A 14,691-nucleotide genomic window follows, 5' to 3' on the forward strand; every position below is an offset into this window, starting at 1 on the left:
CTCCTTGGGAGAACGTGGGATGGTCACTAGCAGGTTTGTTTACAGGAACCTGTACTACTGTTGCTCTGAATAAAATTAATGGTCTGGCATGGCAAGTTCTTTCTTTGGAAAATGACACAGCACAAGCTTTAAACTTAATCTCTAACGAATTAAAGGAAATGAGAGTTGCCGTCGTGCAACATAGACTTGCTTTGGATATATTAACAGCAGAGAAAGGAGGAGTGTGCAAAATGCTAGGAGTATCTTGATGTTTTTCAATTCCAGATTATGCAGACAATATCACCGACGTTGTGAAGCACATGAGAGAATCAGTTCGTGAACCCACACCGGTAGATGCAACATGGTTTCAATGGTTGGACAGCCTATCAGGGGGATGGGGATATTGGATAACCGGTACAGTAATTCCAGTTGTGATGACCATCTTAGCCTTGTTATTATTTTTGCCATGCAGGTTGCAGTTTGGGGTGGGATGTGTTAAAAGATCTGTTACTTCCTTTACAACCAAAGGAACCGATCGAATGATGTTAGCAAAAAGAACGACTGACGTCAACCAGGCTATGCTGGTTAGACGCACATCTAAAGGTTATCGTCCGAAAGATCAGAATCAAACTTGGGGATCCATATTTGATCATAACAGCGATACGGACGAGGATGATAATGATTGTGTTCAAACACAGGAGTTAGAACCAGAACCAATACCGGTGATAGAAGAACCAAGAAATGTTGATGGACGTGACAATGTAATGGAAGGAGATAATGGGCTTGACGATTCGGTAATTGAGATTGGCACGGTAGATGATGAAGAGTAGATATAATTATGTTTATGTTTTTATTGAGGGTGATTGGTGTTGTTATGTTTTTATTACAAATCAGTCCGATTGATCTTTTACCTCAAAGAGCAGCTTGCAAACCAGAAAACCACATAAAAATACGCAAATGCAACTATCCTTTTATTAAAGATTTTGTATTAACCTTTTGATTAACCTTTTGTACTACTCTATATATATTTGTTCTTTAAAGGGACACAGGACTGCTTGTAAGACCGTTGGTCTGAAAGTGGCCATTGTGAGAATCTGGATTTCGTCCTGTCCTCTACAAATATTGCATCTGTGTTTAATACAAAGTTCATGTATCATATGTATTCATTTGTATTCATTCCTATTAATATTAGCTTCTATTCATATTAGATGTGCCTTTCATTCTTGTTGTTTAACCTCGTTGAAAGTTCTATCATGTCATGCTGTCTTATGTTGATATAAGTATCTGTTGTTCTCCATATCAAGGTTCCTAATGATGCCTATTGACGATTGTTCTGTTATTGTAATATGGAATATGTAATCATATCTGATTGTTCATGAGGAAAGACTAAACAGAAAGTCTGGTGATTTTCCACTGTTTAGGTGGTTTTATATGACACCTCCTTTTCAAGCATATAAATATTAGTCCGAAAACAATAAACATTGAACTCTGATTGAACAAGCACTTGTGTCTGTGTCAAACTTTGTCTCCAGGCCTGAAACTCTGTGTGTTCCGTCGACTAGACTCTTCAACCGTAGAATATTGTTAGACAAGGGGACATAAGAAGTTTACATTCTTTCAGTGTGGTAAAGAAAATGTCTTTGCTAATGCATATGACGTTGAATATACATATTTACAAACGAGTCAATTTTTATGTTTGTCATAATAATTGTGTGGTCTAATAATAAGTGTTATTTAGTCTTGGCACGACGTAGTGAAACACATCATGAAGACTTATATTTGACCCAAAATACATATTTGATTTTTACATCTGGAAAGCTTGTGTTTGTGTGTGTGTTCGGGGGCGTGAGTGTGTGTCTGTTTGTGTGTCTGTTTGTGTGTCTGTCTGTGTGTGTGTGTGTGTGTGTGTGTGTGTGTATGTTTGTTTGTGACTGATGGAGGAGGAGCATAAATATTTTGTCTTTATGAATTGTTTACAAAGAAAATAAAACTTCAGAATGTGTCAGAAGATGAATGGTGTCTTAGTTCTTCTGCTGTGTTTGTGCTGTTCAACTGGTAGGACAGGACTGCTATATTCTCACATACTATAATCATGTTTTAATGGATTGTTTAAATGTTACAAATTATGTTTCAGCTTATTCTTGTCGATTTGAGGCTGTCTAACACTCATGTAAAAGTTTATTTGCAGTGATATGTGTTTTTAATAAACACGTTTTTTTATGATAAAATAACAATAATATTTTGTGTTTGGTGGTGAAGTGAAGTCAGTGTCAGTGATGGAGGGACATTCTGTTACTCTACACACTGATACTCAACTACACACACATGATGTGGTCCAGTGGATGTTTGGTGTTCAGAGTCCAGATGAGAGTCGTGGGTCAGCAGCGTGAAGAGCAGCGGGCTGAGCACACAGCCTTGTGGTGCACCTGTGCTCAGTGTGGTAGAGCTCGAGGTGTTTGGGCCGACTCGGTCGGACTGAGGTCTTTCGGTTAGAAAGTCCAGGATCCAATTACAGAGGGAGTTTTTTAGGCCCAGCAAGTTAAGTTTATTTATGAGCTTTTGTGGGATAATTGTGTTGAATGCTGAGCTGAAGTCAATGAACAGGATCCTAACATATGAGTCTTTATTTTCTAGGTGGGTAAGAGCCAGGTGGAGGGTGGAGGAGATTGCATCATCTGTAGAGCGGTTTGGACGGCATGCAAACTGGAGCGGATTGAGTGTGTTGGGGAGGCTGGTCTTGATGTTATGCATGACTAGCCTCTCAAAGCACTTCATAATGATTGGAGTCAGTGCTATGGGGCGATAGTCATTTAGACACGACACTGTTGATTTCTTTGGCACTGGTATGATTGTTGTGGATTTGAGACATGTGGGGACGACTGCCTGGCTAAATGAGGTGTTGAAGATATCTGTTAGGATATCTGTCAGTTGTGCAGCGCAGTCTTTCAGTACACGGCCAGGTATCTTGTCAGGACCCGCAGCCTTGCGTGGGTTAATCGTAGATAGGCTCTTCCTTACGTCGGCTGGAGACAGATAGAGTTCCTGGTCGTTAAGAGGTGTAGGCAGTTTTTGTGGAGGTGTGTCATTCTGCATTTCAAACCATGAATAAAAGTGGGTTAGTGCATCTGGGAGGGATGTGTCGTCATCACAGGCCTGTGGTAGCGGCTTGTAGTCAGTGATGGTCTGAATGGCTTGCCACAGGCTCCATGTTTCTCTCTGCTGTCTGTGAAGTGATTGTTGATTTTTTGGGCATATGACCGTTTTGCATTTCCCGGGAAGGCGTCCAGGGGGCATCCAGAAAACATGCCCGAGCCACCTCAGCTGGCCCCTCTCGATGTGTCGGAGCAGCAGATCTACTTTGAGCTCCTCCCGAGTGACCGAGCTTCTCGGCTTATCTCTAAGGGTTCTAAGAAGTAGCCTTATTCACCAGACCGGGACAGCGACCGCATTACTGCAGAAGCTGCACCGATCCGTCTGTCAATCTCCCGTTCCATCCTTCCCTCACTTGAACTCCTCCACTTGAGGCAGAGACTCTCCACCCACCTGAAGTGGGCAAGCCACCCTTTTCCGACTGAGAACCATGGCTTGGATTTGGAGGTGCTGATTCTCATCCCAGCCGCTTCACACTCGGCTGCAAACCGTCCCAGTGCATGCTGAAGGTCCTGGTCTGATGGGCCAGCACGACGACATCATCCGCAAAGAGCAGAGATGAAATCGTGTGGTCCCCAAACCCGACACCCTCCGGCCCCTGGCTGCGCCTAGAAATTCTGTCCATAAGAATTATGAACAGAACCGGCGACAAAGGGCAGCCCTGCTGGAGTCTGCCCTGCCGGGACCCTGCCGGGGCTGCCTTTTAATCGCCGGTTTTGTTCATAATGTTTATTTGCTTCTTAATTTGCCCTTTTTTGTATTTCAGTTAAAAGTCTCAGAAATTTACAACATAACAGTATGTACAGTGTGTAAGCAAATAAATGTGGTGTTGTAGGACGCACACGTGTTGTGTTGTGTTTCTCTCTGTGTTTGTACACCGGACTGACCAGTAGGACATTACGTCAAAGTCCAGAACATCTGTCCCACCGATGGCCTCACTAAGTCAATATAACACAGAAATAGATGAGTAAAAAATAAATAAATAGAAATTTAAGAACAAATAAAGATATGTAAATAAAGATAGTATAAAAATACATTATATAGCAGGACACTGTGTATTTAAAACACAAAACAGCCAGAAATAAACACAACTCTGTGTAATAGAGACCTCTAGTGTTCGAGAGAAGAAACTGCAGGTGACTTTACACAGATCAGATGGAGGCCTATCATTTATTTACTGATCTGAGGAGTTAATAAATGAGTGTTTCAGTCAAACTAAAACTTTTACATGATGTTTAAAAATAAATTTAAATAAACCCTGATGTGAAATTGTATTGTTTAGATTTGTTAACTTGGAATAATAAACTTTAATATAAGAGACAGAATGTCCTCCTGTGGTAAAGTGATGTTGTGAAAGATCAAATACACATCAGTGTTTATGTGTGCGTGTGTATCTGTGTGTGTGTCTTTCTGTGTGTGTGTGTGTGTGTGTGTGACTGATGGAGGAGGAGCATAAATATTTCGTCTCTATGAATAGTTTACAAAGAAAATAAAGCTTCAGAATGTGTCAGACGATGATTGGTGTGTTAGTTCTTCTGCTGTGTTTGTGCTGTTCAACTGGTAGGTGATATTTTGAGGTTTACACACATTCAGTTGTTTCACAGACGCCGCTTAATCTCACAGGACTGCTATATTCTCACATAATATAATCATTTTTTTATGGATTGTTTAAATGTTATGAAGTGTATTTCATCTTATTCTTGTCGATTTGAGGCTGTCTAACACTCATGTAAAAGTTTATTTGCAGTGATATGTGATAATTAATAAACACGTTTTTTTATGATAAAATAACAATAATATTTTGTGTTTGGTGATGAAGTGAAGTCAGTGTCAGTGATGGAGGGACATTCTGTTACTCTACACACTGATACTCAACTACACACACATGATGTGGTCCAGTGGATGTTTGGTGTTCAGACTCCAGATGAGATTATAGCTGAAATCAACAGAGAAGACAATATAACATCATTTATCATTGAGAGATTGAAGAATCATGTAGAGATAGATGATCAGACTGGATCTCTCATCATCACAAACATCACAACTCAACACACTGGACGCTATCATGTAGAGATCATTGGAAATACTGTTCAAAACAAGCACTTCAATGTTACTGTCTATGGTGAGATGAGAAATATTATAATCACTCTTTCAAATATCCTGATAGTGTTATCATTCAAATATATTTATTTAGTTTGTTTAAAATTAATAATTGATTCTCAAATGTTTTTCAGCTGGTCTGTCTGTTCCTGTCATCTCCAGAGTCTCTTCTCAATGTTCTTCATCATCTTCATCATCATGTTGTTGTGTGTTGTGTTCAGTGATGAATGTGTCACATGATGTGAGTGTCTCCTGGTACAAAGGAAAGAGTTTATTGTCCATCATCAGTGTGTCTGATCTCAACATCAGACTCTCTCTACCTCTGGAGGTGGAATATCAGGATACAAACACATACAGATGTGTGGTCAACAATCCCATCACAAACCTCACACAACATCTACACATCACTCAACTCTGTGAGACATCTTCAGGTGAGCACATGTATGTTTATTTTCCCTTTTGTTGTATTTCAGTTAAAGTCTCTTTTCTCTTTCTGTGCTTCAGTTGGTGTCGTCTATTGTGGTTTTACTGAAGCTGTGATCCGATTGGTCCTCTCTGCTGTAGTGGGCGTGGCTACTGTCGCTGTTCTCATCTATGACATCAGATGTAAATAAGAATAATAATCACTGATGATCACAGATATTATAAATATAAGAACGATCTTGAGACATTTCTCAGTTTTCAACTCTTGTCTTTTTTAGATTTTTTTCTGTATTAACGAGTTTAAAGTTTTTTCTTGAAATTATTCAACAGAAACTCTCAGACATTTACAACATAACAGTATGTACAGTGTGTAAGCAAATAAGTGTTGTGTTGTAGGACGCACACGTGTTGTGTTGTGTAGTGTGTCTCTCTGTGTTTGTACACCGGACTGACCAGAAGGACATTACGTCAAAGTCCAGAACGTCTGTCCCACCGATGGCCTCACTAAATCAAAATGACACAGTAATAGATGAGTAAATAAATAAATATATTAAACTTTAAGAACAGATAAAGATAGTATACAAATACATTATATAGCAGGACACTGTGTATTTAAAACACAAAACAGCCAGAAATAAACACAACTCTGTGTAATAGAGACCTCTAGTGTTTAATAGAAGAAACTTCAGGTGACTTTACACAGATCTGATGGAGGCCTCACATTTATTTATTGATCTGAGGACAGATTTGGATTAAATGAGTTTCTTCTACTCACAATGTGCTAATAATTTAACAAAACACGGGTTAATAAATGAGTGTTCATGTAAGTTCATGTAAGTTCAGCTTTAACATGACGTTTAAAAATACATTTAAAATATAATCCCTGTTATGAAACTGTATTGGTTAGATTTGTTTACTTGGAATAATTTACTTTAATATATAAGAGACAGAATGTCCTGCTGTGGTAAAGTGATGTTGTTGAAGATCAAATACACATCAGTGTGTGTGTGTGTGTGTGTGTGTGTACTTGTACATCTGTCTTTATGAGGGTATTCCCAGGCGGTCTCCCATCCAAGTACTGACCAGGCCAGACCGTGCTTGGCCAGAGCGGGTGTACTCAGGATGGTGTGGCCGTAACCGGAAACTGAGCATGTCGAAAGAAAACTGGAGAGGATGGAGGATCATCTACACCTGTGGGGTGGAGAGATTTTGAGTGAAAACCAAGAACCCAAAGTCACAGAAGGAGACAACAGGCCGATCTAAGTCCAGGAGACAGAAATTGACAGACTTGTGAGAGAAAGGAGGAGCCTGAGGAAACAGTGGAAGAAGACCACAGAAGAGGAAAGGAAGGGCCTAGAGGGACTACAACGCCATATTAAAAGAGGCCTCGCTGTGAAGAGCTTGAGAAAACAACATAAGAAGAAGGAGCGAATCAGGACCGCTTCCTACAAAGATCCTGACAAGTTGATCAGTAGCATCTTCATAGAGGAGAAAACTGGGACCATTAAAGTATCTATAACAGATCTTGAGGAACACCTACAGAAAATGTATTTCAACCATCAGAGGCATGAGCCCATCTCCATTCCAAGAGGACATGACACCATCTCAGCTACCAGAACACCAGATGGACACAAGGCCCTCTAGATGGAGCCAAGTTGAGTGTAAAACAGGTTTTTTACATTAATTGTTTTAATGTTGCTGCTCATTTTTTTGTGTTTGAAAGCTCGAGCGTCAAAGTATTGATTCTTCTATACCTGATCTTCTGATCCTAAATGACGTAATAATAAACAACAATCAATGATCACAAAAATCAGCCAAGATTCATTATTAACTGAAAATGAGTAAATAAACCTCAAGTCACATTTGAACAGAATAAACATGCGTGTGGTTTTTATCATGTAGAATAAATGTGTCAGAGGTCTACATATGAGTGAGTCAAAGTGAAACTGCTGTGGTCTCATCTGTTCAGTGGACAAACAACACGTCTATTAATGTGTTTGTGGTCAGTTTGTGTGTTTAGTTTTCTGGTGAAAAGTTTCCACTCATCATCTTTATAAATGCTCTTATATACATAAATATACTCAAAACTCATCAACATAAGTTTCAAACACACACTGAAGTGTCAAAGGTCAAACTAAACTCACTCATAACGGCTTAATACTCATCACATGTTTAAGTCACCATTAAATCATAAACTTTTATAAATGTTTGCCTTAAGATAACAAACAATATTCAGGAGATGTGGACATTGAAACCTACATGTTTAATATACAGATTAACAATTTGATGACGTCATTCTGCACTTTAACTTCTCATCAGATTCTAGAATGTGATTGGTCATTAAAGGAGAGGAGCACATTAGTCACTTCACTTGATTTAAACTTTATTCTTGAAATATATCAAACTGTCATTTATGATAAAAGCTCACAGTGACGTCACAGAGCGTCAAATCGACGTTTGGTCAGATCAACGAGTTTCAGTCAAAGATCAACACATACTTCACATTTCTCTTCACTACATGTCGTGCTTTACACATTATCTTTATTATAATCTCACTCTATAAAATCCTCGACGAGAAACTATAATAAAGAAAGTTTGTGCGTTAAAGTTGTTCCGTCTGTCTGACGCAGAGATCAGAAGCGCGTGCGCGTTCACGCGAGCGTCTGTATGTGTGTCTGAAGGAAATCACACAGTTTGTGTCACATCACAAATGACTCTTATTTGTCTTCACACATCTCTGCAGAATATGGTTTGTGTACTTGCTCTTGTGCAGTTGTGTTTGTGGCATTTCAACGGTAAGTGATATTTAACATTCTTTAACTTTTACTTTGTGCACCTTGTGAAAATTAACTGCTTTTACAGAATGAGGATAAAAAACACGGTTTCCAGATAAACGCGGAATCCACATTAAGAATGATTTGTCAATGGTAATAATCAGTAGGCCTGAAACAAAAATCACAGGCAACTACGCAACTTTAAATATTCATCCATAAAGGTCTATATCCCATTGATGTGGTTATGGAAGAGTTTAATTTGACTTCAAAACGATTTGTAAACTGACTGTATAGCTAATGTCACACATGATGATGTCATATGCAAAAAATATTTAGTGATTATGGATACAAGATACATTTGTGTATTCATGTGACGTAATTGGAAGACGACATAAAAAATATTGTAGTCAGTAGATAAATTGTTTTATATTTAGCATATTATATAGTTAATGCTATAGTACACTACAATACATTTTTGCACCAATAATTCTCATAAAACCCGTAAAACTAAAGTGTTGATTGTGTTTGTGTTGTTCAGGTGTGTTTGGTGATGAAGTGAAGTCAGTGTCAGTGATGGAGGGACATTCTGTTACTCTACACACTGATACACAACTACACAAACATGATGTGATAGTGTGGAAGTTTGGTGTTCAGAGTCCAGATGAGATTATAGCTAAACTGAACAAAGAAGCCAATAAAACATCATTTATCATTGAGAGATTGAAGAATCATGTAGAGATAGATGATCAGACTGGATCTCTCATCATCACAAACATCACAACTCAACACACTGGACTTTATCAACTAGACATCATTGGAAAAACTGTTCAAAACAAACACTTCAGTGTTACTGTCTATGGTGAGATGAGAAATATTATAATCACTCTTTCAAATATCCTGATAGTATTATCATTAACATTTATTCATTTAGCAGATACTTTTATCCAAAGCGACTTACAAAGAGTTCACTGAGCAATAAGTGATATGTCATACAAAAGCATTAATACATTAGGTGCTAATACAAAGTTACTGGTTTCCACTAAATCTAGACCACTACCTGTAGAGAGAAAGAGAGAGGTAGTGTTTTTTTCTCATTTGTTTGTCAAGTATTCACAGAAGAGATGGGTTTTAAGTAGTTTTTTAAATGTTGTGAGAGATGTGGTTGACCGGACAGAGTTATGAAGAATGTTCCACCAGGAAGGAGTTGTGAATGACCGGGAGAGCGATTTACTGCCCTTATGAGAAGACAATACAAGACGCAGCTGGTTTATTGAACACAGGGATCTTGATGGGGTGTAGGAATGCAGGAGGGTGTGAAAGTAAGCCGGTGCAGATCCAGTGATAGTCCTGAACACAAACATTAGTGACTTGAATCTGATACGGGCTTCAACCAGTAGCCAGTGGATAGAGATGAAAAGGGGTGTCACATGAGACCTTTTGGGCTGTTTGGAAGACGAGGTGTGCTGCTATGTTCTGAGAAACACTGTAGATAGTTCTAGCAAAATCAGGTCTGATTTAGATTCCGCCTTGGCTAGCTGCAGTGCCTCTATGACCGATAGCAGTGCAGTCCTAGTGGAGTGGTCTGTTTGGAGCCAGACAGCTTGTCATCCAGTAGTTTGTTCTAGGATAGGTAGTGTGGTAGGGTAAGAGACACGACGGACACAAGACGGCAGGTATAAACAACCCCGGAAGGGAATTCATTGTGATAAAAGGTGAACAAGTCCAAAAGTGACATCACGGGGTGCTCGTGATGAGATCTGTCGTCTGTGCTCGTGCAATTTGGCTCCTTGCTGGTCATTCACTCGAATCTGCTGGTTAGAAAAGACACAGTGTTAGTCTGGGTGAGAAACAGTGGTGTGGTGTGTGCACGTGGCTTTTATGCCGGCCGTTTCATAGGCGAAGCTGATCCTGGATCTGTACTCCCTGCCACAGTAGGAAGAAACCTGGTTGAACGCTCCCCTTTCAAGTGTTTTTGTCAGTGGAGTGAAAGAGGAGAGTTTGATGGTTGAAGTGAGGGAGATGTGTACCGAGGTCTGAGGTGCTGAGAATTGTTTGCGGATGGATGAGCATGTGATGAATTATCATTACAGTTTTCTCAATTGTTTACAAATTTTCTGAAAGCATGCCTCATATTCTCAGAACTCTACACACAAATCCAAAAAAACACAAACCACATGCAAAACCTTTCAGTTCTCCTGCAAAATGAAACTTTGCATTAAAAAATAATGTTTTTTCTTCTCAAAATAGGATTTTGTTTTCAAATGACACACACAAACCATCATATGTATAGACATTTATAAGAACCAGCTGAACACTGATGTGCTCAATGTAAAACACTATGATGAATGTAAAATACTTAATGAATTAGGCCTTTTTTGGGTTCAGTGTTACACTTACTACAGACAGTACAAACATAAGTGTGTCTTAAAATATTTGATAATATTGTTTTTATACTCAGATCACACAAATTTTATTTTATTTTTCCTATAAAAACAATGTGTACATCCCATTCCCAATCAACACAAAGTTGCACATACACTACATACAAAACAACAGAAGAATTTACTGTATACAGTGTTGAGAGTATGCATCAATTGTGGGACTCACTTGCACATAGTTATATCGCAACTCTTTCTGAATTGTGTTCAAATGGCATCCTGTAGACCTGCTTTATCCTGAGATGATTTCTGCGCAAGACACGGTCCAGTGTTGATAAGCTTACCCTATCAATATTTTGAAACATGTCATTGTTTTCTATTATTTTTCTTTGTATTAGCCGTAATGTTATGGCTTTGTTTTCTAGGACCATGTTCATAATTTCAGTTTCCTGTTCAGGAGACAGAACACGTTCCCGACCACCTTGTGTTGGTAATCTTTCAGGTCTGCCAAACAAATAGTAAAATGCTGTAAATTCAGTACTTTACAGTATTTTTACAGCCCTACAGAACAGTCCACAGGCAAGACTGTACTACTGTACTCATTGAGTACTGTATTGATATGCAGTACTGCAATTTTCTAGTGAGAGTAGACTTCTCCTATTCTCATTTCGGAAAGTCCGGATGATGGATGCTACAGTGTTCCTGCTCAAATGTGGCTGTACTCTTTGCCCAGCCTCCCTCATTGTTAGACCATGGTTGACCACATGATCAACCAAAGTGGCTCGGATCTCATCAGAGATTACGGTCCTTGGCTTTCCTCGTCCTCCCTGTCCTCCCCGTCCTCCTCCTCTTACTCTCACTCCTCTGGCTCTGCCTCTGTTTCCAATGTTGGCATCCATTGCTCCAAAACAGAAGAGCTCACCTGTTGCCCTTTTATGTTAAAGCTCTGATTGCTAATTGTAAAACTGTGCGACAGGTGTTTGCCCTTGTGATGAGTCAGTGTGCATATTTGAATGGCAGTGTGTTCCTTCTGAAAACAAGATATTTTCTGCATGAAAATTGTGCCAAAAGCAGAGAACTGTGTGTAGTGTTTTTAAAAAAAGTGTGCTTTAAACTGCAATTTGAGTGTAAAGCATGAACTGTGCTTGTAGTTTAGCAGAATTGGTTCAGGGGGTGGCTGGTGAATGAGTTACATGTTGTGGTCATTGTGTCTCAAGTACCAGAATTTGCGTGTAAACACTTGAGAAAAACCGTAATATATATGCATGTAAACATGTTTTTGTTTAAAAATGTAATTGATTCTCAAATGTTTTTCAGCTGGTCTGTCTGTTCCTGTCATCTCCAGAGTCTCTTCTCAATGTTCTTCATCATCTTCATCATCATGTTGTTGTGTGTTGTGTTCAGTGATGAATGTGTCACATGATGTGAGTGTCTCCTGGTACAAAGGAAAGAGTTTATTGTCCAGCATCAGTGTGTCTGATCTCAACATCAGACTCTCTCTACCTCTGGAGGTGGAATATCAGGATACAAACACATACAGATGTGTGGTCAACAATCCCATCACAAACCTCACACAACATCTACACATCACTCAACTCTGTCACACGTGTGCAGGTGAGTCATGTGTGATTATTTTAGTTTTTTACTGAATTGAACTTTCAGACTTACTGTAAAAGGAGTATAAATAGGTTGATGTTCACAGGATGACAATTTGTTTATATAATTTATTTTTTTGAACTAGTACCTCATAATAAAGACTTAGGTATCTCAAAATAATGAGAAACTAAGTCGAAATTTCAACTTAGTAAGTCATAATAATGACTTTTTATCTCATAATAAAGAATAATGACTTAGTTGAAATTTCGTCTTAGTCTCTTTGTTTTGTTCCCTTCGTGAACGTTTTTGATTCTTTAATTATTAGATGTGTTTTCCCCATTGTGGGTTTTTATTTATTCAAATAAATTTTGTTAACCCTTCACTGCCTGCATCTGGGTTCTGTCTCTCAAACCGTAACTGTAACAATCCTGAAAATGGCAGGTTTACAATAACCCTGACTATTTAAAATCATGCACTAAAAATAAAACAAATTTGAAGAGATCTCAGGTGGGTATTTGAACCACCAAATGTTAATATCTGTGCTGTTACCATAGTCAATAGCGTTGGTAAAAACTAAATTGTTTCTAAATTGTAAGGTCGGCATTTTCATAAAATTGCCCTCATAAAAGGTGCTTGAAAGTGATTAATGCCATTTGGGGATAAAAAACCTCATCTGATAGCAGTATGCAACATCCTAATTGGACAGCAAGTTTTCTTTTCACTTTTTTGCCAGCCAACCTTTTACCTAAATTATTTACTTAAAGGTCCAGTCAGTGTGTAAGTTTTTGGATAATTTAATGAAAAAAATACAATTTAAAATACATAACTATGTCTTCAGAGGTGTATAAACAGCCAGTAGTTTGGAATGTGAGGGGTGGAGAAGCAATGCGTTGCTATTGGCAACCTTGCCACTAGATTTCACTGACTGGAACTTAAGTCCATATTCAGATTAGAGCGCCCTCGTGTGGTGAGAGGGGGTACATGTGTTTTACTGTTGCTGGTTAGTCTTAATGTACATGTCTTTTGTAATATTGTTTTATGGTCAAAATGATGAAATGATGTTTGGAGAAAAATAACTTTAAATATCAGACATATGTTTTTAGATAGTTAACAGTTTCAACAGTAATGTATTCTGTAGTAATAACAGTACTTCAAGTTCACAGTTATGTTTATGAATGTGTATTTTGTGTAACAGCTTCACATTTGATAGTATCTCTATCTTGTGCTGCTGGATCTGTGATGATTGTAACTGCACTTCTGATCTACTGCATCTGCAGAAAACACAGAAAAACACAACAACACGGTAAAATGTTTTATATTTATTTATTTATTGATTTTATTTAAAAAAATCTAGATTTAAAATGAATGTTTCTCAGAATTTAAAACAATTAGTCAACAGACTATCCTATTGAAATGTTAGTGCTGTTTTCTTGAGCATCAGGGTATGTTTTATATCTTTAGTAATAGCTGTACACAAGTCTCTCAATGGTCCTCAGTGATAAATGATGAATCTCATCACACAGTCCCTGCTAGACCTGAAACAACATCCAATTTTTCTGACCGAGAGAAATCATGACAACGATGATATAACAATGTGTCAACCAAATGCTGATCATAAATTATTTACAATATTATGTGCAATATATGCAATTTTAGATTATAAATGCTAATCTATATGAAATAAAGAGGTTACATATTTTTAAACATGTTTGATATTATTATAGAAACTGTTCAGACTGGTGAAGAGGAGATCACTTATGCAGATCCAACATTCTGTAAAAGACACAGACATGGACCGGTGAGATCATTCATCACTTGTGTGCTTCACCTGAACATGCATGTGTATGTAAACATTCATTATAATGTAGAAGAAGAGGCTTTGTTTCTCTGTTCCTAATGCATGTTACTCTATTAACGGATACTGTATTCATTTACAGTAAGTGCATATAACATATCTTACCAGATCAAACCACGCATAAGAGTGTGGGTCACTGAAATCAAACATTTCACTTTTCTTTACACCAGTCATGTTTATACAATGCAACTGAAAGTCAGATTAAGTATAACATTACCTCATTCATCTGTGTATCTTCTGTGTGTGTGTATCTGTCAGAGATGTGCGGTGGAGGATGATGTGGTGTATGCAGGAGTCATGAGAAGATGAACAAACCCTCTGTGATTCTGAGATTCTTATGACAATGCTAAACTGGATCTATGACTGCTTTAAATATGCAAGGTTCTTCCAGATTGTACATGTATGGAAATTGTAATTGTTCATGTCAATGATATTT

General features: G+C 38.2%; 2 protein-coding genes across 3 annotated transcripts in view; both read left to right on the top strand.

Moving 5' to 3' along the window:
* The first annotated feature begins 4,633 nt into the window (after positions 1-4,633).
* Positions 4,634-14,691, top strand: part of LOC130429518 (natural killer cell receptor 2B4-like) — a 98,985-nt gene continuing 88,927 nt past the window's right edge. Inside the window, exons 1-5 of one of the 2 annotated variants that reach the window (XM_056758127.1) lie at positions 4,634-4,690; positions 4,932-5,251; positions 5,364-5,660; positions 5,734-5,835; positions 6,712-7,570. In XM_056758127.1, coding sequence (XP_056614105.1) covers positions 4,644-4,690; positions 4,932-5,251; positions 5,364-5,660; positions 5,734-5,835; positions 6,712-6,734 — 789 coding nt within the window. In that variant the 5' untranslated portion in view covers positions 4,634-4,643 and the 3' untranslated portion in view covers positions 6,735-7,570. The remainder of the gene's footprint in view (positions 4,691-4,931; positions 5,252-5,363; positions 5,661-5,733; positions 5,836-6,711; positions 7,571-14,691) is intronic. The other variant, XM_056758128.1, reaches the window with a different exon arrangement.
* LOC130429516 (natural killer cell receptor 2B4-like) lies at positions 8,142-14,652 on the top strand. The gene is made up of 6 exons (XM_056758125.1): positions 8,142-8,447; positions 8,965-9,285; positions 12,122-12,418; positions 13,596-13,703; positions 14,125-14,198; positions 14,514-14,652. Exons 1-6 carry the CDS (start codon positions 8,363-8,365, stop codon positions 14,562-14,564), a joined length of 936 nt encoding a protein of 311 aa, XP_056614103.1. The 5' UTR covers positions 8,142-8,362; the 3' UTR covers positions 14,565-14,652.

Source organism: Triplophysa dalaica, chromosome 10, assembly GCF_015846415.1.
Source record: "Triplophysa dalaica isolate WHDGS20190420 chromosome 10, ASM1584641v1, whole genome shotgun sequence".
Lineage (NCBI taxonomy): Eukaryota > Metazoa > Chordata > Actinopteri > Cypriniformes > Nemacheilidae > Triplophysa > Triplophysa dalaica.